Source organism: Panthera uncia, assembly GCF_023721935.1.
Source record: "Panthera uncia isolate 11264 chromosome D3 unlocalized genomic scaffold, Puncia_PCG_1.0 HiC_scaffold_9, whole genome shotgun sequence".
NCBI lineage: Eukaryota > Metazoa > Chordata > Mammalia > Carnivora > Felidae > Panthera > Panthera uncia.
The window spans coordinates 4,284,147-4,308,243 of record NW_026057587.1 but is presented as its reverse complement, the minus strand read 5'-3'; the positions used below and the strand labels follow the sequence as shown (position 1 = coordinate 4,308,243).

Sequence of the window (24,097 nt, the reverse complement as noted above, 5' to 3'; positions counted from 1 at the left end):
AAAAAAAAAAAAAAAAAAAGAATTAAAGAGGAAAAAAAAAGACCGGGGTGAAGAAGGATGCTGGGGCTCCGGGTGAGCTGTGCCCCCACAGGCCAGGACAGGAACTCCTTCGGAGCGGGCCAGATCGGATCTGAGGCCTGGGAGATCCAAGCACCACCACGTTGCGGTTCTGTGAGGAAGCAGCTTAAGGAGAGCCAGGGCCAGGATGGAGACCGAACCCCAACCCACGGTAGCAGCAGCTCTGCCACAAGGACCTTCCACAAACACCCATTTGCAGCCACGTGAAACCTCCCTCTTCTCCCAAGAAAGCACTGCCATTCTCCATAACGTCCCTCTGCGGAGAGTGCCCCCTGCTCTCTGCTCCCCCAGGAAAAGTGCTTTCTAGCAGGCGGCTAGTACTCCCCTAAGTAACCTGGTAAACACCAAAAACAAGGGGCGCGGGGGGGGGGGGGCACCTGGGTGGCTCAGTTCAGCATCCAACTTCAGCTCAGGTCATGATCTCACGGTTCATGGGTTCGAGCCCCATGTCAGACTGTGCCGAACAGCTCAGAGCCTGGATCCTGCTTCAGATTCTCTCTCTCTCTCTCTCTCTCTCTCTCTCTGCCCCTCCCCTGCTTGCGCTCTCTCTTAAAAATAAATATAAAAAAAAACAAAAAGAAAGGATACAACAGGCAACATTGGGGAAGCTTAAAAAAAAAAAAAAAAAAAAGGAGGGGGTGAAGCTTAAACATAGTAGACACTGCTTTTATTTCCCTTGAAATGCTTTCCAAAACTTTAAAAGGCAGATGGATGGACGGACGAGTGATAAAGCACACACAGAAAAATGCTAACAGAAACTAGGTCATGGGTATGTTGGTAGTTTACTGTATAATCCTCTCAGCCTCCGTGTTTCTTTGAAATTTTCACAGTAAAATATTACAGGAAAAAATCAAGGGCTGTAACCGGAGTCCCAGACACCGACAAAGCGTTCACTCTTTCTGGCCCTGATCAGAGCCGATGATGAAGGCTCTTAGCCTTAGCTAAGGTATGTGAATTCCAAATGTCATAAAGCAGGCTAAACAGAGTTTTAAAACAACGTGGCATTCCCTGCGTCGTGCCGCAGTGCCACAGCGCGGAAACGGGGACCGAGACCTCCACGTCCCTTCTAACTTAACAGGCCAGGACGCCAAGGGTCTCCAGTCGTGGCAGTGGCGGAGGTCCTTCACCTGACGGAGCACAGAGCTCCGTGCTCCCCAGGCAGACAGGATCTAGCTCGGCTTGAGAGGAAAAGTCCGGACAAACTGAAGAAGTCCCTCCCCTCACAAGTCACAAAGGTGCGAGCCCCCGCCTCACCGTACTGCCGTCGTTTCTCAGTCTTTTACCCACAGCCCCTGAAGGCCCTGCTCAGACATTTCTCTCCGAATCCCCCCACGCCCCCTGTGAAATTTTAACCCCACGGCCACGGCACATATCCACTGAAGCGCCTGACCCTATGTGAGGCCTAAACCACTGTCCTAATACTTTTTTCACCCTCCTCCCAAGCACCCATTTTCAGTCCCTTGTGAGAAACACCGCCCTCAGGCGTACCGTGGTCCCGCTTCTAATGCACAGAAGGAAACCCGGAGGAACGGACACCCGATCAGTTCGTTCTGGGGAGGACGTCGAGAACGGGGGGAAAGAGCGAAGGGCAACTCCGGCAACCCGTGAGAGCTTCCGTGCCGCGCGAACGTCACGCAACGTGAATTGCTCACGCGCTGCCTGTACTAGAGGACCAGCAGCAACCCGAACACCCTTCAGCAGGGGAGCGGCTCAAGTGCGGCCACGCCACTCAGCATCGGAGGAAAGAAGCTCCGGGACAGGCGGAAGCCGGATGAAGCGCAGACGCACGGCGCGCCGAGAGAGAAGCCAGACTCGAGAGCGTCCACACGGCCAGCCCAGAAAGGACAGACACCAGTGGCTGCCGAGGGCTGGCGGGAGGGGCTGGGTAGGCTGGCAGCGCTGGGGACCTGTCTGGGGTGAAGACGTTGTTGTGGCTCCTGACTATTATGGAAACGACACCACATCTGTCAAAACTCTCAGAAAGCCAAGTGAAATGGCCGTGAGGTTATGCGAAGACCTTCCGTCCCGCTCAGTACATAAATGATTTTAAAAATTTATTGCTACCCTAATGCACCAAAACAAGATAAAAAATTCCACTGACCAGAAATAAAGCAGCAGTCACAGTGGGCGGGGCTGAGAATACAGGCCGGAAGGACACTCAGCCCAGAAGGAAACACTTGAGGCCCAGACCTCGGCCCCTGAAGGCAGCGGGCACCCAGTCCCTCTCCAGGAGGCTGAGGGGCAGAGCCAGGCTCCCTGAGCAACATGCTGCTCTCCCACCCGAAAAAAGGCTCGGCTGCCTCTTGCAGCTGCAGCCAAAACCTGAGGAAGGAAACAGGCCAGGCGAGACCCCGTCTCTGGGACTGCAGAGCCTCGGGCGCCGCAAGAGCGGGACGAGTGGCGGACCCCAGAGGCCCCGCTGGGCAGCCACAAACCCCCTGACAGAGAAGGAAAGCTTCCCTCCCGTGCAAGAGCAGGGACATAAAAATGGGGGCAGGGGGACGGACAGAGAGAATTCACTTCCCGCACACAGAACCGGCGCTACGGACGACGCCACGGGCGGCCGGACATTCAACCTCAGTTGAATGCGGGGTCGGGTGACAGACTCTCTCCCTGAACGCCCCAAGCCCCCCCACCTCCCACCTGACTCTCTCCCCCTCCTCTCTCCCTGCATCAAGCGTCACCTCCTGCGTGTGTCTGTCCCTCTTGGAAGAGCCAGTTTCCCTCTTCTAAGCATGTGAATTCTATTCCTCGGCATCCCCTGGAATCCTTCGTTACCTAGTATGCCCAGTTCCTGCCAAATCCTCCTGCTTTAGAGAAAAATTTGTTCATTAATATGTTTACTCAATAAATATTTATTACACGCTTACCCCAGATACTATGTGAATCACTGGGGGTACAAGAGTGAACACAGCGTCGTTCCTGCCCCCAGAAGGGGGACAGGCGACACGCGAAGCTGTAGCTGGCAGACAAGCGCAACAGAAAGCTGTGGCAAGGTAAGGGACAAAGACAGTGAGTGTGAGTGACGTGGGCAAGGTGCGGAGTCCCACAGAAGCCGGTCTGAAGAGGGGCTTCTGAAAAGAAAGAGTCAGACCACGTAAGGACCCGAAGTTCCACACAGGGCCAGGGCTCGCCCGGGTCCGGAGCCAGGTGTGGCTGGGCCAGGGGACAAGGAGTAAGGTGCGGGGGACATGAAGTAGCAGTAAGGACCTGGTCGCCAGGTACTTCATGAACTGCCCGAAGAACTTCTGGCTTTTCTTCCCGAGGGAGACGGGAAACCATGGAGAGCTTCAAGAAAAGAGATGCACAGTCTGACTCCTGTCTTGTCTTGATGTTTGTTTTTGAGAGAGAGACACAGAGACGGCACACGTGAGCAGGGGAGGGGCAGAGAGAGGACGATGGTGGATCCCCAGCAGGCTCCACGCCGCCAACAGAGAGCCCGGTGTGGGCGGGGCTCGAACTCACCAACCAAGAGATCATGACCCGAGCCGGAGTCTAACGCTTCACCGACCGGGCCACCCAGACGCCCCTGATTTGTTTTTAAAACGTCACTCGGGGAGCCTGGGTGGCCCGGTCGGTGAAGCGCTGGACTCTGGCTCGGGTCATGATCTCTCGGTTCATGAGTCTGAGGCCTGTGTCCGGCTCTTCACTGAAAGCGTGGGGCCTGCTTGGGATTCTCTCTCTCCCTCTCTCACGGCACGTGCGCGTTCTCTCTCTCTCTAAAATAAATAAACAGGGGCACCTGGGTGGCTTAGTCGGTTAAATGCCCGACTTCGGCTCAGGTCACGATCTCGTGGTTCACGAGTGAGAGCCCCGCGTCGGGGTCTGTGCTGACAGCTCGGAGCCTGGAGCCTGTTTCAGATTCTGTGTCTCCCTGTCTAACTGCCCCTCCCCTCTGTCTGTCTGTCTCTTTCTCAAAAATAAACATTAAAAAAATTAAAATTAAGTTAAATAAACATAAAAAAAACCAAAATAAAAACGTCACCCAGCTGCTTTGCTGAAATTGCAGTGCAGAACAGCTCAGGTGAGCAGGTAAAGCAGGGAGGGGAATAACCCAGGTAAGAGAGGGGCGACTGTGGCCAAGAAGGCAGTGAGGGGCAGCCAGGCTTGAATTCTACTCCGAAAGTGCTGACAGGTCACATTTAGGATGTGCTAGAAAAACAAATCACGCCAGAGGCCTGAGCTGAGGAGCCACAAATGTGGAGCTGCCTCCAAATGAAACGCCACAGCGTGTCAGCGGCAGGTGCCACACGAGTGCAAGTGTGGCGTGGACCTTGGCTCGGGAAGATCCAGGCAGGAGCTGCACGTTCAGGCGATGCTGGCGTGGGACCTACAGCCGTGACACAGGGACCGCCCGGCTGTACAGACCGGCGAGGAGGCCTGGGGACTGCCCTGAGGCGTCATAACGTTTAAAACGAGGCAGGTGGGAAGGAGCCGGCAGAGGGACTGAGGCAGCGACCCGCCAGGTACGAGGACCAGCAGGGTGGCGTCCCAGCGCCACCAGGAGACAGAGTTTGGCGGAAGCCAAGGGCAGCTGGGTCAAAGGCTGTCCACAGGGGCCCTGGCAATGTCACAGCTCGGGTGACCCCAACAGGAGCGCTTTCAGAGGAGAGGTGGGGCCAAAAGCTTCAGTGAACTTGGTTCAAGACAAATGAGGAGAGAAGGTGGTGACGGGAAGGACAGGATTTTTTCTAAATCTGGCGTAAGAGGAAACTAAGACCTAGAAACGGTAGCTGGAAGATTTGTATGTCGTGACAAAATACGCTGCAGCGAAGATAAACTCAAGAGAAGACAACATCAGAGCCGTGGCCTAGAGCACACGAGCCGCGGTGCATCCGACACGAGAGAGCAAATAACGGCCGTGAACACTGCAGTGCCACCAGCAGCTAGCCCGGGAGGGAACACCGTGTCATCACCCTGTGTTTATAAAAGCACATAAAACCGCATTATACAATCTTACTAAAAAAAATTACACAGGGGCGCCTGGGTGGCTCAATCGGTTAAGCGACCGACTTCGGCTCAGGTCACGATCTCACGGTCCGTGAGTTCGAGCCCCGCGTCGGGCTCTGTGCTGACAGCTCAGAGCCTGGAGCCTGTTTCAGATTCTGTGTCTCCCTCTCTCTGACCCTCCCCTGTTCATGCTCTGTCTCTCCCTGTCTCAAAAATAAAAATAAATTAAAAAAAAAAATTACACGGACAGAACAAAGTGCCGTTAAAAAAACATCAGTTGTGCTTCTCTTTAGGCGGCAGAATCATTTAGTTTCAAAATATAGTTTTGCATTTGCTGCAACCGTTCAGAGAGCATATTTGTTTTATTGACTCCACTCAAAACAGTTACCAAAACCGTTCTATTGCATGTGTCACTTCAAAAACCAATCAGAAAATACAGAAAGACTCAAACATCTACAACAGCAGGGATGGGCACCCACTAGCACTGGCTGTCCCCTTCTTCTCTACTGATCAGGTGACATCTGAGGAGAGACGGAGGGCTCCCGATCTCTGTGGAAAAGTGCTCAGGCACGGGGGACAACCAGCGCAAAGGCCTGGCGGTAAGAAGGCTGAGCCATCTGAGGAGCCCAAGTGGGCTGGCTACACAGCGGAGCCTCGAACATTCCGACTACGCTAGTGCGCAGCGCGCAGCCGCGTCCAAATGAGCCGGGTTTGCATCGGCCCAGGTGTCCCCCACAGAAGGACTCGAACAAGTCACTTTCCCTCTGCACCTGTTCCCACATCCGTGGAGGGAGGCCTCGCGCAGGAGGACCCGTGCACCGGGGAATGCCTATCCTTGTTGAGTATGTCGGACGTGGAGACTCCAGAACCAAACAAAAATCGAGCCAAGCCAACAGCTAACTGAGACCACGCGGGACCCCGCGGCCTGCCTGCAGTGAGGGCTGGAGAGCCGCCCCGCCTGGCACCCGGGTCTCTGAGCCGCGCCACTGCCTCCTCCACCCTCACGGCGTCCCCACCCACCCGGGCGCCCCGTCAGCGCGGGCGCCGTCTCTGCGCCAGCGCCCCCTAATTCGCCCTGGCGCCCCATCACGGCGGGCCACATCTCTGCGCCGGCGCCCCCCAACTCGCCCGGGCGCCCAGTCACCTCAGGCCGCATCTTTGCACCAGCGCCCCATCACGGCGGGCCACCTCCCTGCGCCAGCGCCGCCACCGGCCTCTGCGCCCCCTCCCCACCCCCTCCCCGGCGCCCCGTCACCGCGGGCCCCATCTCTGCGCCGCGCCAGCGCCCCCCACCCACCCCGGCGCCCCGTCACCGCGGGCCGCGTCTCCGCGCCGCACCAACGCTCCCTCCCGCAGCCCCGGCGACCCTCACACACCCCCGCCAGGCCCGACTCCCGGCGCCCCTCCCCCGGCGATCCCGTCTCCGCGTATCGCGTCTCTGCGCCAAACCGGTGCCACCTCCACCCCCGGGGCCCCCGCGCCAGCGCCCCCCCCAACTCCCGGCAGCTCCCCCCAACCCCGGCGCGCCCCCGACTACACGCCCCTGGCGGGGGAGGGCTCTAAGAAGGCCGGGCGCGAACCGCAAGACTCCCGACCCCGACCCCCAGCGTCCCCGGTCACGCCGCGGCCTCACCTACCCGAGGCTGGACCGCACTCCGGCCGCGTCCGGCTGAGGCCTGGGGGCGGCGGTCGAGGCGGCGCCGCTGCGCTAGGCGCATCCGGGACCGCGGGAGGAGGAAGCGGCGGCGCGCCCGCTACGGCGAGCCGGAAGTGACGTAGCGCGGAGGGAGGCGACGAGACGGCCAGAGGGCTAGAGCGGTCGGGAGGGGGGCGGGCCGACGGGCCGTTGGCGGACCGGCGTGGCGGAGTGCACAGCCGTCGCTTCGGCCCCGAGGGTGGGCGGGGCTAGAGCGGCGTCCCCAGACCCCGCGTCGTGAGAACCAGGGCGCTGGCGCTTCCACAGGCTGTTGAGAAGGGACGCCACATCGCAGGGGTCAGAATATTTGCAAAGCATACACCTGATAAGCGAGTTGGATCCAAAACAGACAGGGAGCTCACAACTCAAGCAATCAACAAACAAACGATTTTTAAAGAGCTTGTTTGCGGGGCACCCGGATGGCTCGGTGGGTTGACACCCCGACTCTTGATTTCCGTTCAGGTTGTGATCTCATGGTCGTGAGATTGAGCCCTCCGTCTGGCTCCGCACTGACAGCTGCTTGGGATTCTCTCTCTCTCTCTCTCTCTCTCTCTTTGTCTCTCTCTCTCTCAAAAAATTGAACTTAAAAAAAAATTTAAAGTTTCTTCTTTCTTTGCATTTTAATTAGTTTATTGACTACATCTGTGTCTCATACCATTTTTTTCAATGTAATTTATTGTCAAGTTAGCTAACATAGTTTATTTTTAACTAAGTTCTGCACCCAGTAAGGGGCTCCAACCCACAACCCGGAGACCAGGACCGGAGCCAGCCAGGCATCCCGGGACAAAGGAGTTTTAAGCAGGCGAAAGACTTGAGTGGATATGTCCCAAAAGAACGGACTCCTCGCTCAACATCATCATGACCAAAACCCCTTCTTTTGCTAAGACGACCTGGAAAAAGTAAGTGCTGGCGAGGCCGCAGAAATTGGGACCCTCGGACGCTGCTGGCGGGGATCTCAAATGATACGGCTTCTGTGGAAGACAGTTTGGCACCCCTCCAAGTTAAAGACAGAGCTGACATATGACCCAGCTGTTCCACTCCCTTAGTGTATAGCCAAGAGAGTTAACAACACATGTCCACACAAAAACATGCACACAAATACTTAGTGTTACTCGCTACAGCCAAGAAATGGAAACAACCCAAATGAATGGATAAAATGTGGCCGTGTCCATACAACGGATTGTTACTCAGCCAATTAAAGGGAGCAGGTGTCTAGCACACCTGCTACAACATAGATGAGCCTTGAAAGCAGTACTCAGCGGAAGAATCTAGACGTGGAAGGCCACATATCGTGTAATTCCATTGATATAAAATGTGCAGAGGCGCCTGGGTGGCTCAGTCAGTTAAACATCCGACTTCGGCTCAGGTCATGATCTCACGGTTTGTGGGTTCAAGCCCCACCTTGGGCTCTGTGCTGTCAGCTGGAGCCTGGAGCCTGCATCAGATTCTGTGTCTCTCTCTCTGTCCCACCCCTGCTCGTGCTCTGTCTCTTTCTTTCTCAAGAATAAACATTAAAAAAAATTTTTTTTTCATGTGCAGAATGGGAAAATCCGCAGAGGTGGAAAGTAGGTTAGTGGTTGCGGCAGGCTGAGGAGAGGCGGTGGGGGGTGACTGCAACCGGCCGTGCGATTTCCTTTTGGGGTTGATGAAAATGTTGTGAAATTAAGTAGCGCCGATGGTTGCACAATTTTGTGAATTTACTAAAAACTACTGCACTGTGTACTTTGAAAGGATGCCTGTATGGTATGTGAATTATATCTCAATAAAAAATTCATTTACAAAAATGAAGGCCAGAGCAGTAAAGTGCCTGGGCAAAGTGCAGGTGCAAAGGCCCTCTGGTGTTAAACTAAAAATCCTTAGAATAAACAAAACTAAAATCTGGCTATAAAAAGGAGACAAGAGGGGCATCTGAGCGGCTCAGTCGGTTGAGTGTCCGACTTTTCAGCTTGGGTCATGATCTCATGGTTCATGAGTTCGAGCCCCGTGTCGGGCTCTGTGCTGACAGTACAAAGCCTGCTTGGGATTCTCTGTTTCTCTCTCGCAGACCCTCCCCTGCTCTCTCTCAAAATAAATATTTAAAAAATAACAAAAAGGAGACAAGAGTGGGCAGCTGCACTTACTAGTTGTTCCAGAATCACATGGAAAAGAACAGCTTCCCTCAGATTGAATTGCCTGGGTGGGGACTGGCTCTTTTTTTTTTTTTTTTTTTTTATTTTTATTTTTTTTTACATTTATTTATTTTTGACAGAGAACAATAGTCGGGGAGGAATAGAGAGAGGGAGACACAGAATCCGAAGCAGGCTCCAGGCTTTGAGCTGTCAGCCACAGAGCCCCACGCGGGGCTCCAACTCACAAACTGTGAGATCATGACCTGAGCCGAAGTCCGACGCTTAACTGACTGAGCCACCCAGGCGCCCTGGGGGGGTCTGGCTCTTTTAACCTTCAGAAGGCTCTCCTGCTTGGTGAGGCTGGAAACTTACAACGTGCCTGCCACAATCCCCCACCGCCAGAGTCCCGGCGGAGTTAGCCCCCTTCTGTTGCCGCATCTGTGTGACACTGGAGGTAGAAGGGAGGTGACCACGTCCCTCCCGCTGCTCCTGGCCGTACTTGCTGCCTGACAGCAGGGCTGTAGAACTCGGGTCTCCCCTGCAAGGGAGGCCCAGTGGTGGGTTGCCTTCAACTTGGAGACGCGGACAGTGGTGACTTCTTGACACGAACCCCTCATCCTGGGCCAAAGCCCTGGGCAGCTTGTCAGCAGCTCCACGTGTGTGGCCGTGGGCCGGGAGCTCTGGGAACTCCTGTCCCCCCACCTCCAGAGGGAGCATGAGGAAAAGGTGCCTCAGTGGGTCAGTTCCGTATTGTTCTGGAAACCGTTCCAGACCTGGTCCAGTACGAATCCAGGTCCTTGAGCCTCCCACCTTACCCCCCGGTCTGTAAGCTCCAAATTTCCTGTACAGAAAGTCTACAGAACCAGAGCATAACACCCTCCCCTCCAGAAACCCGTGTGCAGTCTCGATACGGCTGAAATGGCTTCCCAACGTGTCCCCGGTGGCTGACTCGTGTGCACACCCCACATGCTGGCCAACGGGGGGTCTGGCAGGCGGCCGGGATCCTCCCTCATCCAGGGGCCAGGCCAGGGAAAGGAGGTGCGGGTGCTTGCCTTCCTGCGTCCTTGGGGTAACACCGCTTTCCTGCTTGAATCTGAATGCTGGCATCTGATACCCCGACTATGCCGATTCTGACCTTAGCTTCCTGGGGCCTCCCACGCTCAGGGATCGTGCAACCCAGTCAGAGGCTCGCCCCAAGGTCAGGCTTGCTCCCCTGGGGTTCTGGAGGAGGAGCAGAGGGCAGCTCCTGTCATGTGATATTGGCAGGGATCCAATGTCAAGCACCTTCCATGGAGGGCAAGAGCTATCAAAACCAAGTGGCCATCGGAGACCCATCAGACCACTGATTCTGCATCTGGGGATACTCGCATGTGGACAAGGAGGTACAGCGATGCCCGGACAGACGCCCGGCAGCAGGCTGGAGACCGGGGCCGTCTACAAGATGAGCCACCAGCAAGGACCACGCAGATGCTCATGTCTCTGAAACCACGCTATGTCGAGATGAGAGTTCAGTGTGCCTCGTAAGCCTTCATCGGTGTGAAGAGAGGGGTCAGAGGGGCTCACACGTGCAGAGCTCTCTGGGAGGAGCCACGGCAACCACTAGGAGCAGGGGCCCTGCAGAGGCCCTGGGAACGAGGGACCGAAGGCAGCCGCTCTCCTCTGCACTGCTGCCCCAAGTGTATGGATTACTTTAAAATACCACGTACCCATGAGTCCTCCAAGGTGGTTTAAATGGGTCACCCACTAATTACCTGCAGTCACAACTGGGAGTTATCTTCTCTAGTGGTTTGATCTTCCAACCAAGACCTCGTGTCCTTTCACAGGAAAACCCAAGGTCCCAGTAGCTACTCGGCTAATTTCTGCCCCCAGAAATGACTTAGTAGAGAACCCTGGCTATCACAGGGGACACTGACGTGCCTAAAACCAGCCTCCAGACGTCCTCCAAACCCACCTTCCCCGGGGGCTCCATCTGTCAATCGCCCAGCTCATCAGTGCTCAAACTGAGCTCAAGTCGGCCCCAAATCCTCCCTTCTGTGCTCACCTCCATCCACCTGGCAGCAGGAGGCCCAACTACCTTCCTGGCCCCACACACACCTCACTCACCCTCTGCACATGGCCTCCCCAGGTCACCACCAGCATCCTCAAAGGTCTTCCTGATCCTACTCGAACTACCCCATCTATTAACCCTCAAGAAGACCTCAAGAATATCTGCCCAGCCCCCGTGCACCCAAGTATGCCCATGCACACACCCCACACATCACAGGCATGCACAATCTCATGGGCACACGGGCGCCACGCGCACACACTCAAGCACGCAATCACGCGTGCACGCACAGGAGTGCACACGCATCACATGCAGGCACACATCACGTGCACACGGGCGCCACGCACGCACACACAAGCACACAATCACACGTGCATGCACAGGGGCACACACGCATCATATACACGCACACATTGAATGTACACACAGGCACCACGCACGCAATCGCTTGTGCATACACACACAGGGGTACACACGCATCGTATGCACGCACATACACAAGCATGCACATACAAAACGCACCCCTCCGCCACGCGAACCGTTCCAGACTTGCCAATTGCCCACCCGTCACCAGATCCCCCTCGTCTTGCTAACAGGTCACTTGTGTTCCGTGCCATGTTGCACACCACTGGGTAAAATGCATCCCCCAGTGTCCCTCGCAGTTAGACCAGCCTGCGAGACGCGCTCTTGACCAACGAGAGAAAAGGCTACTGGTGGGCCTTTTGCCAGGAACGCTCCTGGAGGGGCCGCCCTGTCCCTCTTCTGTCCCAGTCCCCCCAGCAGGAGCGTGGGCAGCACTGGGGTGGACGTGACCGGGTGAAGGCCGTGTGGGCGGCTCCGGGGTCAGGGCCACCTGCCCGGCTTCTCTGGCGCCGCCGCACTGCCCAGCTCCATCCCGAGGGCCCGGCGCGGGTCCGGGCTCCGCTTGCCAGCGTCATACTCTGTCCCTTTACAGCACGCGGCACTGCCTCCCTCTCCGGACGCAAAACACACAGAAACGTAAAACAAGGGGTGCCTGAGGCAAAGTTTGTACTTATTTAATAAGAAAACTGCTTCTTTAAAAAAATAGTGTCTTTCCGTGCTGAGGTGTGAGCGGTTACTGCACGAGCCGGAAACAGAGTCGCGACAGGTCCTGCCGGCGACGGAACCCAACCTGACGCAGGTCTCGGGACCCTGAGGCTGCGGGGCCGCGGCGCGGCTCCCTGGGTCGGCGAGGATGCCCCTGCACCCGTGGGCCGGCCGCCGCCTCAGTCGCTGTCTCCCAGGGGGCTGGGTGCCTGTGGAACAAGAGCAAAAGTGGGGGTGGGGCGGGGCGGTCCGCGGGGACGCACCACACCAGGGCCCCTCCCCCCCCCCCCCCCCCCCCCCCCCGCCTGCCCCGTCGGGGAGGAGCGCCAACACGTGTCCTCGCCTGCCTCCTGGGGGGCGGGGGACCCAGGGGAACAAGGGACGGGATGTGGAAGGTCTCTCTCAAGGTGTCCAGCCAGCCAGCAGCCAAAGGTGGTTCCAGCAAGGGCGAGCAGAGGGCGGGCCCAGCCCCCCCCCCCCCCCCCCCCCCGCCCGCCCAATTAGAGTGGCAATTCTCACTTAAAATTCCAGAATGCCACTTTCTCTTGGAAAAACTTGGGGCTCTCCCGACGTGGCCCTCCCCGCCCCTCCTCACATGACCCTCCCGCACAAGGCGGCCCTCTCCCGGAGATGGCCCACCGCCCCCCCCACCCGAAGTGGCGCTCTCTGGTGGCCGGGAGACGGAACAGGGGCGCTCCTGCCGGCCAGCCTCCACCGATCCCCATCGCCGCGCAGACAGCGCTACGACTTGTGACCCCACCTGCACACCTGCTTTTCCACACCTGGCCCACTCGCCTTGCCTAGTCACCCGCGTGCACCAGTTTACAACCCCAGGCGTGCCCGCAGCAGTGTTTCTGTGGACGCCTAGATGACGGCCCCGAGAACACCGGCTCAGGACCCGCAGGGGAGAGACCTACGGCCGCAGACCCACTAGCTCCAGGGCCTGGAACAGACGCCCCGTCCTAAATGCAGCTGGCAGGGATGAGCCGCCCCCGAGCCATGGCCCTGGCAGGATCTTGCGGGTGGGACATTCCGGAGCGGGCGTGACAACAGACACGTCCTGAGGACCCAGCAGGGCTCACCCTGACACCTCCCTCTCACCGATCGGAAGGCCAGCCACCAAGCACAGCCTTCGTCCAAGGTCACTAAGCACAGAGCGGGGAGCGGACACCAAGCAACATTTTGGGGTCACCAGCCACCCATTCCAATGCCCCGGCTCTGCTGGTCTGCAGTGGTGTGACCCCGTGACCGCCCCTCTGGGGCTCAGCTTGCTTGTCTGCATGATGGACACAGGGACACCGGTGCAGAGCAGGCTAGAAGCTCGGCCGAGCTCCCGAAAGGGAAGGCCTGTGGCGGCCCCGGGGCCCCCGCCTCCAGCCCCTGGTCCCCACCCCACCTTGGCACCCAGGCCGGCTGCCGCGTGGGCGGTGGCGTCGAAGTCGTGCACAGGCAGGGTGCCCAGCCACCGGGCCATGGACCGCTCCTGGCGCTCGGTGCTGATGATGGTGGGGTAGATGTGCTGCTCCTTGAACGCCGCGACCCCCGCCTCCTCCTGGGTCCAGTCCAGCGGCTCATGCAGCCCGTCGTTGCCAAAGCGCTGGTTGTACTTGTCGAAGTGCACGCGCTCCAGGACCAGGCCGAGCCCCGGCGCCTTGGGCACGTCCACCTTCGCCTCGCCCCAGCTGCGTTCCAGCAGGCTCTCGGGGGCGTAGCCCTTGATCACGGCCACCACCAGGCCGACCATCTTCCTGATCTGGTGCGTCATGAAGCTCTGGCCCTTCACCTTGATCACCGCGAACTCCATGCCCTCCCGCACGAAAGGCTCCTCGCAGAACATGTCCAGGATGTAGCGCCGAGCGCTGGCCTCCCGGGGCCCCTTCTGCGAGGTGAAGTTGTGGAAGTTGTGCGTGCCCTTGTAGCAGGCGAGGAGCGCGTTCACCCGCCGCAGCGTGTCCGCGCTCAGCCGGTAGCTCTCGTCCTGCACGTCGTGGTCCTTGTGGGCGAAGGCGAACGTGGGCAGCATGTACAGGTAGGTCCTGGCGTCGCACTTGTTCTTGGAGTTGAAGCCGCCCGTGACCCTCTTCAGTCCTTGAGGGGAGAAGGGGCAAATGAGGACCACACTTCCTGCCAACAAGCGTCTGGACCGCACACGGCCCGACTTCCGCGCACAAGCCTGCACCCGCCCAGCGTGCAACCTCACAGCCACGCACGCACACGCACACGCACACTCATCAAAAGCACAGGCATGTGTTAAAACCCAGGGCTTGTCAAGATGCGGGAGGCTCATCTCCACAGGACGCACGACACTGCGGGTGGGAAGCGTGGCGCGACCCGAAACCACCCCTTACGAGCGGTTGGTTCTGTGCGAAGACACCGAGACAGCAGCATGTTTAACAGCAAAAACAAACAAACAGACAGACAGACAGACAGAGAAAACTTAGAAAGCCCAGCCACAGAAAAACGGATCCAGGATGCTCTGGAACGATCATGGGATGAAGCAGCGGGCAGCCCCTGAAGACGAGGAGGCCAGGTCTGTGGGAGACACCTGTCCCGTGGGGGAGCCAGCACGTTCTTGGTCGTGTCTGCGTGGCTGTTGCATCTGCTCGGGGGGAGGTTTTCTTTTCTTTTTTCTTTTTTTTTTTTTTAACGTTTATTTATTTTTGAGACAGAGAGAGACAGAGCATGAACGGGGGAGGGGCAGAGAGAGAGGGAGACACAGAATCGGAAACAGGCTCCAGGCTCCGAGCCGTCAGCCCAGAGCCCGACGCGGGGCTCGAACCCACGGACCGCGAGATCGTGACCCGGGCCGAAGTCGGACGCTCAACCGACTGAGCCACCCGGGCGCCCCACGGGGAGGTTTTCTTTTAACGTTTGTTTATTATTTTTGAGAGACAAAGAGACAGAGCGTGAGCGGGGGAGGGGCAGAGAGAGAGGGAAGCACAGAATCCAAAGCAGGCTCCAGGCTCCGAGCTGCCCACAGAGCCCGATGCGGGGCTTGAACCCATGAACCGTGAGATCATGACCCGAGTGGAAGTCGGACACTCAACCAACTGAGCCACCCAGGTGCCCCGCTCCGGGGGGGAATTTGAGTTACAAATTCACGGTCGTCCGCACCGAGCATCGCCAAGCTGCACTGTGCACAGGGCCGCCCCGTGTGTGATGCCACGCAGGGAGCGCTGACCACTAAGCTGACTGGACGGGACACGACGCGGTGTTTGTTTTAGCGAAACGGGCCCGTCTGTGGAAGGCGCCGCAGAGCCTCCCGCGGAAGCGCGCTGTTTGAGGCCTCGGGAGGCCTGGCGAGGATGGGCTCCACGAGGCGCCACCCGCAGGACCGTCTCCTGGGGGGCGGAGCGCCCGCCCCCCACGACAAACAAGGGCCCCGCTTCGCTAGCACACGCGGGCTCGGCAATCGACGGGCGCTGGCCGCCTCACGCCCAGAGTCTGGTTTGTGCCACAGCTCGCGGCGGCTTTGACCAAGAGACTCGCGCTCGCCCACGCCCCAGGCGTGCTGCCTGATTCCGCAGACAGAACCCCACAGCGACAGGAAGCAGAGCGGCAGGGGGGGCGGGTCTCACCCAAGAAGGTTCCGCAGACGTGAGGTACGTCAAAACCTCCCAACTGTATACTTAAACCTGCCGCTGGTCATTCGGCAATTGTACCTCGACCGGCCGGTCATTTAGCCGGCTGCGCGCAGGGCGGCCGGCACGTCCGGGCGGAGCCATACACGCCCATCGGCGCCAAGCCCAGGGAAGGGACAGGGCCACGCCGCTGTGGTTTTCGGGCTCCACGACAAGTGGGCTGAGGGGAAGCGGCAAGGCAGGCTCGAACACAGACGACCCCACGGCCGCTCGGCCTGGGTGCCGGCAGGGGAGGTAGGGCGGGTACAGTCAGGGAGCGCGTGCGGCCGAGACCGAGGTCCCGGGGCCGCGCGGCCCCGGCCGTCCGCAGAGTCTGACAACCGCCGCCCTCAGCCCCAAAGCAACCGCTGAAGAACCACATCAAGTTACAGCTAACGGGGCAGCCAAGACGATCATTAATTAAATGGAATTACGAAAAATGTTAGTCCAGAAGAAGAAACAGAAAAAAAGGGGAACCCAGAACAGACAGGACAAAGAGAAACAGACGGCGAGTTCGACACCAACCGTCCCAGCACCAGGGCGAACGTGAACCGCGCGTGCAGGCCACCGAAGAGCAGAGAGTCGGACTAAAAATCCCCACCGGGCTTGTCACAAAAGGGAATAATCGCCGGTTGTAACTTTCCCGAACCTGGACTTGCACGCGCAGCGTTTGGTTAAAGCGAGGCGTGTGCGGCAGCACGTGAAGGGTGGTTCCAGGTCTGTCTGCGCAGCTGGCCTTCAGGAGGACAGGGAAGCCTGGTGAAACGTCAGGGCCCCGCACGCGCAGCGCTTACCCAGTATCCGAATGTGAGGAGGAAGGTGGCCGTTGATCTTCTCTAAAATGTCATCGATCAGCCACACCTTCAGGGACACGACCTGGCCCGCCGCGGACACGCCCTGCAAAGGAAGCAGAGGGGTCGGGCGCCGGCCGGAAGCTGCGGTTTTGGAAAGGACGCTGCACCCACCAGGGGGCCGGCAGCACAGCTGCCCAAATGGTGCGAACGAGCTCCAATCCCAACAAAACCCGCACCGCGTCAGGCAAGTAGGAAACACAGTCCCCCTCGGATGGGACCCTAAACTAGGGGAAGAAGAAGATACGATTTAGTCGGGAGACCGCGAGGCAAAGCTAGGAAGATCCGCCACCCTGCTCCGGGCACCACCTGCGGGCACCCTCGCTCGGGCACGTGGCGGGGGCGGGGCCTCACGCTCCGGCCCACGCACACGCCATCCGCCCCCTCGCCTCACCACAGGGCACTTCCCGTGTCCCCTCCCCACGGGGAGGGCGGCGTGGCACACCAAGGCGCCGTGAGACCCCGTTCATTCACGCAGCTCGCAGGACGGCGCACTGCCAGCACGGTCCTGGTTGAGCCCGAGCCACCGCTGCTCCTCCCTCGCTGGGCCGAATCGGGGCGCACCCTCCATCGCAGGGGTACACGCACGGCAACCGGCAGAGCTAGACTCACACCGTGCGTCCGACTTCAGCTCAGGTCATGATCTCAAGGTTCAGGAGTTCGAGCCCCGTGTTGGGCTCTGTGCCGACGGCTCAGAACCCGGAGCCTGCTTCTGATTCTGTCTCCCTCTCTCTCACCGCCCCTCCCCCGCTCATGCGCTCTCTCGCTTTCTCTCTCGGAAAAAAACATTAAAAAAAATTTAAATAAATAAATCAAGCAAGCAAGCAAGCAAGCAAACGGGGGGGAAAAAAGGAGGGGCACCCGGTTGGCTCAGCTGGAAGCACACGGGACTCATGATCTTGGGTTCAGGAGTTCGAGCCCCAGATTAGAGGTAGAGATTCCTTCAAAATAAAATCTTACAATAAAATAAAGTCTTAAGGGAAAAAAAAGGATGGGAACGAGGGATGCCTGGGTGGCTCAGCTGATTAAGCGTCTGACTTTGGCTCAGGTCATGACCTCACGGTTTGTGAGTTCGGGCCCCACACTGGACTCTCGCCATTAGCGGGGAGCCCCCTTGGGATCCCGTGTCTCCTCCTTCTGCCCCTCCCCATGTGCTCTCTTGCAGGGACAGGGAAGTGGACAGGAGTCCGGAGTAAACAAACAAACAAACAAAAAAAAAGGAATGAAAACAGATCGCAGTGCTACATTTCTGTATCGGTCACATGCTGACACGAGAACCTTCTGGACGCACTGCTGGGGCAGGAGAGACTGCCAAGGGGTGTGGGCTCCTTTCCAGGGAGATGAGTATCCTGACAGCAGCTGCAGGGCTGTCTGCACCACTCTTCAAACGCACGAGTCCACTGAATCGCACCCTTTGAGTAGCCAAACTGTGAGCAGTGAATTGCGTCTCAACGAAGCACGTATTTAAATATCTGAAATCAGGGGCGCCTGGATGGCTCGGTTGGTTAAACGTCCGACTCTTGATTTCAGGTCAGTTCAGGATCTCAGGGTTTCTGGGATGGAGCCCCGCATCGGGCTCTGTGCTGACACTGCGGACCCTGCTTGGGATTCTCTGTCTCTCTGCCCCTCCTGTGCTTGCGTGCTCTCAAGACAAATAAGTATTTTTAAAACTATAAAAAAATAAAAATCTGAAACAGAAACCAACAAAATGTCGTCATTTATTCATCCCAGGGGCCGGAGGCACGAGTGTTGGGATGTTAGTATCAGAAGTTTGGTTTCTTCAGGCTCTCCGAAGTGTAAGAGGAAACACACCCGGACAAAGCAGTCTCTAGTAACAGTGGAAATTGAGCACCACGCTCTGAGATGCTCTTTGTCAGCTCAAGCAAATATCTGCTGTTTTCTGCCTTGAAAACAACCAGAGAACCCTAAGTGCAAAAGTTAAAAAGAAGAGGAAAACCATAAGGGAGTCCAGGACCCTGAAGTGTTTCCGCATCACCTACAAGAAATGAACCCGCGGCCCCATTTCCTTTTTCCCCTGTCTGTTCAACAGCACCAGTTCCAGGGTCCCGCCGGCCTGACGCACAAGCCCGGGGGATCTGGGTACCTCGAGACCCTGGGGGGCATTATTCAGCAGCTCAGGGCCCCGAGCTACCCGTGTCTGTGTCAGACCCACGGTGACCTCAGGCAGCCACAGAGACCTCTCAGGGCCAGGGTCTCGGAGCAGGGGCAAAAGGCTTGGTGCACACTATGCGTCTCACGTCTACCAGCAAAGAGCTTGGGGTCTGTGCCCTCTGCCCTACCCACCCGCCCTGCACCCCTCCAGTCTCCTTAGGGAGCTCCTGCCCAGGCCAGTCCCACAACAGGACAAGACCACCCAGCACAGCTGCCACGCCAGCCGTGACTGAGCCCACGACAGACACGCGAGCCAATGAGACAACAGAGTGGGACTCGATCTCAGGACTGAGTGGACAGCACCGGGCCACGGCCACCGAGGCTCCCCAGTCCACCAGATGTGGCCAGTGTGGTGGTGATGAGCCCTGAGCACGGAGCACCCAACACACTGCCAAAACGCACACACATGCGCACACACGCACACTCGCAATGGGAACTGTGTTAACTGTACTTATATTGACCACGTGTTGAAAGAAGGCTATCTTGGAAATACGGACTCAAATAAAACCATTAAAACCAGTTTCACCTGTTTCCTCTCCCCTTTCAGAAAATCTGACGTTACAATCCCACAGGAATTGGCAAGCTTGAGACACCTGTATCTAAGGCAGATGTTGTGGCCACCACGCCACCCACAGGGGCAAGGGAGGAGGATCCACAAACAGGACGCAAACCAAGTGTGGGCAGCAGGGAGCACTGAGGTCCAGCCACACCTGGACTAGAAACACCCCAAAACTTCTCAGTTCCTTCCAATTCGGCGCGTCTGGTTTGTGCACCGGTCATTCGCAGCCGCGAGTCTTGACAAGGAAAGCCGCGAAGCTGTGAAGTCAAGGACAAGCGCCGCCCAGGAGCTTCAGGCGCTGCTCGAACCTGCGGGGGAGGCGCAGAGACGGTGCCTACCTTGTCAGTGCGGGCACACCGCTGGAAGGACATTTTCCTCATATCTTCACCGTGATTTTCAGGAATACAGCCCGACCGGACCAGGGCAGACACCAAATCATCTTCGATGGTCTTGAATTGTGAGGACCCAACGTTCCTCTGAAGAAAAGAATAGAAAAGCAGTTTTTTTCACTCAGTCACTGCCCACAGGTGGGAGCCCTGGGCCCGCGATGCTCCACACAGGGAGCCTGTGTGCTGTGTCCACACTTGTGGCCCGGGGAGGGGGGGGGGGGACACCGCAGCTCCTCCCCACCCATGGCAGGTAGGACAGTTACCGGAGGGTACCCACAGTCTCTAGAAACGCCCCACCCCGGGCAGCCAGGTGAAAACAGCCAACAGCAGGGATCACCCGAGATGCTGCTTCCTCCCACCTGGTCAGATCCGAAACCAGCACCTCTCCTGCTGGAGACCCATCTGTCTGCAGCGGCTGGGTGCAGAGGGACACCCTGTCTTAGCCCCACAGGGAGGAAGGCCTCTGGACACACAGGGAGAAGCGCACCCCAGGACACTGCCAGCCAGGGCTGGACTTGGAATCCTTGGCCTTTCCTCAACCCTTCAGTTCACACGACCAGCCTGCACAACAACCTCCTGGGATTAATGCGTGCTGGGAAAGGACGCCCATGACTTCTAGAAGCTCCATAATACTGCCCCTCAGATCTTGCCCTAACCAGACTCCAGGACCCGCAGGACTCTGTGACATCAACAAGGTGGCCCTCCTATTCTCACAGAAAAGAGAATTCTGCTTGCCCACAGGCTCTGACCCTCAATGTATCTGACAAACAAGACAGCCGAGTCTTCCAGCCGCCCCCCCTCGCCTACGGATGAGAAAAGGGCACGAAGAGCTTGAATCAATCGCTTGCCCGTGGCCACACGATGGTCAGCGGCAGAGGGGGCCCCTTGGACGCCCGGGAGGTCCGTGAAAGCCCCCCAGCGTGGCATCTCCCAGAGACGGAGCAGGGCTCAGAGCCGCCTGGGTTCCAACCGAAATCCTGCCCAAGGGGACTCACCCGACCTGCCTGCCTGTCCCCGGCACACGGCGGCCCCGCACACCTGCATGCCGTGGTAGCCCTTCCCGGAATAGCCCATGAGCAGCACGATCTTCCGTTTGGGCAGCTTCCTGTGCTGCTCCGCGTCCGAGGCGCTCCGGAGCTTCTTCGCCTGCTGCTCCGTTTCCTCCCAGATCCTGGCCCCGCCCCGCCAGCCACCCCGGGCCTTCGGGTCGCGCTCCGGCCGGGCGCCCACGGGTGCGGGGGCCTCCACGTTCCCGGCCATGGGGGGCAAGCTGCAGAGACACGGACGGCGTGAGCGACGCGGCCGCGCGCGGCGGGGCGCAGGCTGGAGACCGGGCCCGGGCGAGCGCGCCGTCATTACCGGAGCAGACGCGGTCCCAGGCTCGGGCTGCACGGTCCGCAGGCTCTCCTCACGGCCCCGGCCGCCGCCCGCACGACTCGGATCGCCATGCGCGACCGGGGGGCGGCGGGGGGCGCGCGCCCGGCCCCGGCCCTCCCCCGGGTCCTCCCCGGCCCTTCCCGCCCGACCCTCCCGCCCCGCCCGGCCGGCTCTCCCTCCGGAGTGCGGGAGGCCGCGGCCACTCTCGCCGGAACCAGAAGGACGCGCACCCGCTCGGCCCCACTCACGGCGCGGCGGAACGAGCCCGAGCCGGACCACGTGGGCGAAGGCGGAAGTGCAACGCGCTGCGGACGGCGACCGGGCGCGGACAAAAGTCCCCCGGGCGGAGCTTAGGCCCGGGGGCGGGGCGATGCAGGGCCCGAGGGCGGGGCGAAGCGCGGCGCGCGGCTCCTCGGAGCCTGCAGGTGCCGACAGGTGCTCGGAAGGGCGGGCGCGGACGCTCGGATCCCGGTTGCACCCCCGCCCTAGGGAGCCAGCGCCGCGGGCCCTGCGTTCCCGAGGGGGACCCCAGGGGACCCCAGAGGGCCCCCGCTGAGCCCCTGGCCTAGAGGCTCGCAGCAGCAGTCCTGGTGCACAGACCAGCGCCTCCTCAGACTTTGCAAGTCTCCCGGATCCGTGGTAGCAGGCGTTTGCTCTGCGCCAGGGCTGGTTCTGGCACAGTTGGGAGCACTTGGGGCATACGTGGGGGGGCGGGGAGGGAGCGCAGTCCTCGGGGAAACCTTGAGCAGGGCCCTGTGGGGACGGGGCGGGGGGCTGGAGGCGGTGGCGGAGGTGCCTCATCTCCGGTCCAAGGGGCTCGGGAGGCGGCAGGAAGCGCCTGCGCTGGGTCAGCGAAGAGAAGGACCAGGCGCTCAGTAGCTGTGAAGCTCCCGTTCTAGTGGGGGCACGCACAGTGGAACAACCAATCGGCAAAATAAATAGGGCATCACAAAGTAAAAAGTGTCGTGTGCAAAGCGAACCGTAAGAACCGGCCGCACGCTCGCGACGTGAGTGAACCTTGAAAACACTGCCCGCAATGAAAGAAACCGGATGCACACGTCCTCGTAGTTTTGTGGGGCTTAGTGGTTGCTGACAGGGGTCTCTCCTGGACCACACTCCACGCTTAAAGGTGAAGATGAGAAGGAGCTCATGCAGGTGACAGAGGATGGCTCACCTGTGCTGAACAACCCCCAGGACAGCCCCCGCCCCCTCGGCAGGAGGGAAGAGAGGGGCCCCCAGGTTCCAGGGCTGACAGAAGGGCCCGGTCATGTGTGACGGAGGGAACTCTGTGGTTCAGCAGCTTTAGGAAGCATTGGGCTGTCTTTGCAGGGGGCACCCCCACCCTCCTCCCACAGATGCCCTCTGCAGGGAATGCTCCCTCCCTGCTCTAGCAGCTCTGAGGGCACAGGCCCCACCCTGGCCCTCACCACCGTGAGGAGGAGATGGCCGTGCAGCCCCAGGTGGAGGGCATCCACAGGAGTCCAGGACTAACCCAACCGAGACCTGGCAGGGCTGGATGCAGAGGCTGCAGGCTGTGCCTCCCTGCCACACGTGAGCCAAGGGCTCTCAGTGCTGGAACGGAGACCCAGACCAGGTGGAGGTCTGTCTCAGGGGCAGGCCCAAGCCCCCAGGCTGTGCCCCCTGCAGCCCCTGAGGAGCCCCCCGGCGCGCCCCCAGCCAGGCCATCGGGTGGGAAGGATGGAGGCACCTGTTCCTTCCTTGAGCCTGCCCAGGGGTCCCGGTAGAAGCGAAGCAGGCAGAAGGTGCACACCGTGACAGGTCAGGTGAGAGGCTCCCTGCAATGCACTGTGTGGGGAGCAGACCACCATACCGGCTCCCTCCTCGGACCCCACCAGCTCCGGTGGCTAGCCTGAGCCTGGTCCTCCTGGCCAAGGGCCCCTGTGCATGTGCCTGGAACGTGCAGGGACACGTGAGGTCCCAGGACGGAAAGGAGCCAGTCCTTCCCGCAGAGTTGCTGCACGCCAGGGCGAGCCCTCCTGGGCCCGCCCCTTCCCACCAGGTTCTTGCACAGGGGATGTTTATAGCAGTTTTAGCTATAACTGCTAAAACTTGGAACTGGATAAAGTGATCCATCCAGACAACGGAGTCCCATTCAGAGCTAGAAGGAAGTGAGCCGTGAAGACGTGAAGAAACTTTAGACGTGCATCACTAAATGGAAGAAACCAGTCCGAAAAGGCTGCAGGCTATGTGATTTCAACTCCAGGACATTCTAGAAAACTCAAAACTATGGCAGCAGTGAAATGACCGGGTTTGCCGGGGCTGGGGGGAGGGAATGGGCAGAACAGAGGGTCAGGGGGCGGTGAGGCTGCTCTGTGTGATGCTGTGGTGGTGGATACACATCATCGTTCATCTGTCCGACCCACAGACGGACGGCAGCAAGTGGGCCCTAACGTATACTACGGCCCCAGGGAGATGGCGTGTGTCCTCGTAGGTCCACACGTCCCCCACCCACCCAAGGTGTGGACAATCAGAGAAACGGAGGGAGGGCTGGTGGGGAGTGTGGGCACTCTGAAGTCTGCTAATTTAGCAACAAAATGCCATGACTGTCCTAATCCCCTGGGCGTTCCTTCCTGTTACTGACATACCAGGAGCCCCACAGAGCGGATGGGTCCCGCCAGCCCGCCCCCTTCCCCACCAGCACCGCCGGGTCTGCAGGGAGCCTCCGGGCCGGGCCTCCAGGCCCCACCTTCTGCTGCCTCTGACACCACCTCCCCACAAGCTTTCACGTCTTATTGCGGTTAGCCTTTTCGGTAACGAGGTATTTTTAAGTCACAAGAACAGCTGTAGCTTTAAAAATGCAATCCTAAGAGCGGCCCATCGAGCACATGAAATGATGCCGAAGGTCAGCAGCCGTAAAGGAAAAGCAACCAACCACAGCACAGCCGGAATCAGGGCGGAATCAGAGCGCCGGAGAGGGAGCAGTCCAGCGCGGGTTCCCCTCACAACCCGCACCCCCTCCCGGACCCCCTCAGGGACGAGGACAGGCGGCCCTGGTGCCCCGGGGGATGGACACAGCCTCAAACTCCCATCTGCACACCTGAGCCCTGGGGGTCTGTGCCCCAGGCTGAGCCCAGCAGCCAGCACATGCAGGGCCAGACTCCTGTGCTCCTGAAGGCCACCCGGAACGCGGTGTGTGACACAAACTAGAGATGGTGACACATCAA

General features: G+C 59.1%; 2 protein-coding genes across 4 annotated transcripts in view; both read right to left on the bottom strand.

The window, feature by feature from the left end:
* The window catches only part of EP400 (E1A binding protein p400), a 101,565-nt gene extending 94,771 nt beyond the window's left edge, over window positions 1-6,794 (bottom strand). Inside the window, 1 exon segment of the mRNA XM_049620696.1 lies at window positions 6,666-6,794. The gene's annotated coding sequence lies outside the window, so the exon portion shown is untranslated.
* Window positions 6,795-11,888: 5,094 nt separating this feature from the next.
* Window positions 11,889-21,200, bottom strand: PUS1 (pseudouridine synthase 1). 3 transcript variants are annotated; one of them, XM_049620704.1, is made up of 6 exons: window positions 21,161-21,200; window positions 20,574-20,805; window positions 19,485-19,622; window positions 16,359-16,461; window positions 13,341-14,032; window positions 11,889-12,153 (listed from the first exon to the last, which is right to left on the bottom strand). In XM_049620704.1, the coding sequence occupies exons 2-6, from the start codon at window positions 20,793-20,795 to the stop codon at window positions 12,124-12,126; spliced, it is 1,185 nt and encodes a 394-aa protein (XP_049476661.1). In that variant the 5' UTR covers window positions 20,796-20,805; window positions 21,161-21,200; the 3' UTR covers window positions 11,889-12,123. The 3 variants fall into 3 exon arrangements, with proteins under 3 accessions (XP_049476661.1, XP_049476660.1, XP_049476659.1); XM_049620703.1 differs by having other exon boundaries at window positions 21,143-21,191; XM_049620702.1 differs by lacking the exon at window positions 21,161-21,200 and adding an exon at window positions 20,895-21,105.
* Between the last annotated feature and the right edge of the window lie 2,897 nt (window positions 21,201-24,097).

Bases quoted from the DNA above. Each gene is read 5' to 3' on its own strand.
- PUS1 (XM_049620702.1), bottom strand. From the start codon at position 20,983: ATGGCGATCCGAGTCGTGCGGGCGGCGGCCGGGGCCGTGAGGAGAGCC. The intron at 20,806-20,894 runs GTAATGACGGCG...GTGTCTCTGCAG, and splicing joins CTGGGACCGCGTCTGCTCCG to CTTGCCCCCCATGGCCGGGA. The intron at 16,462-19,484 runs GTAGGCACCGTC...CTTCCTTTGCAG, and splicing joins GGTGTGCCCGCACTGACAAG to GGCGTGTCCGCGGCGGGCCA.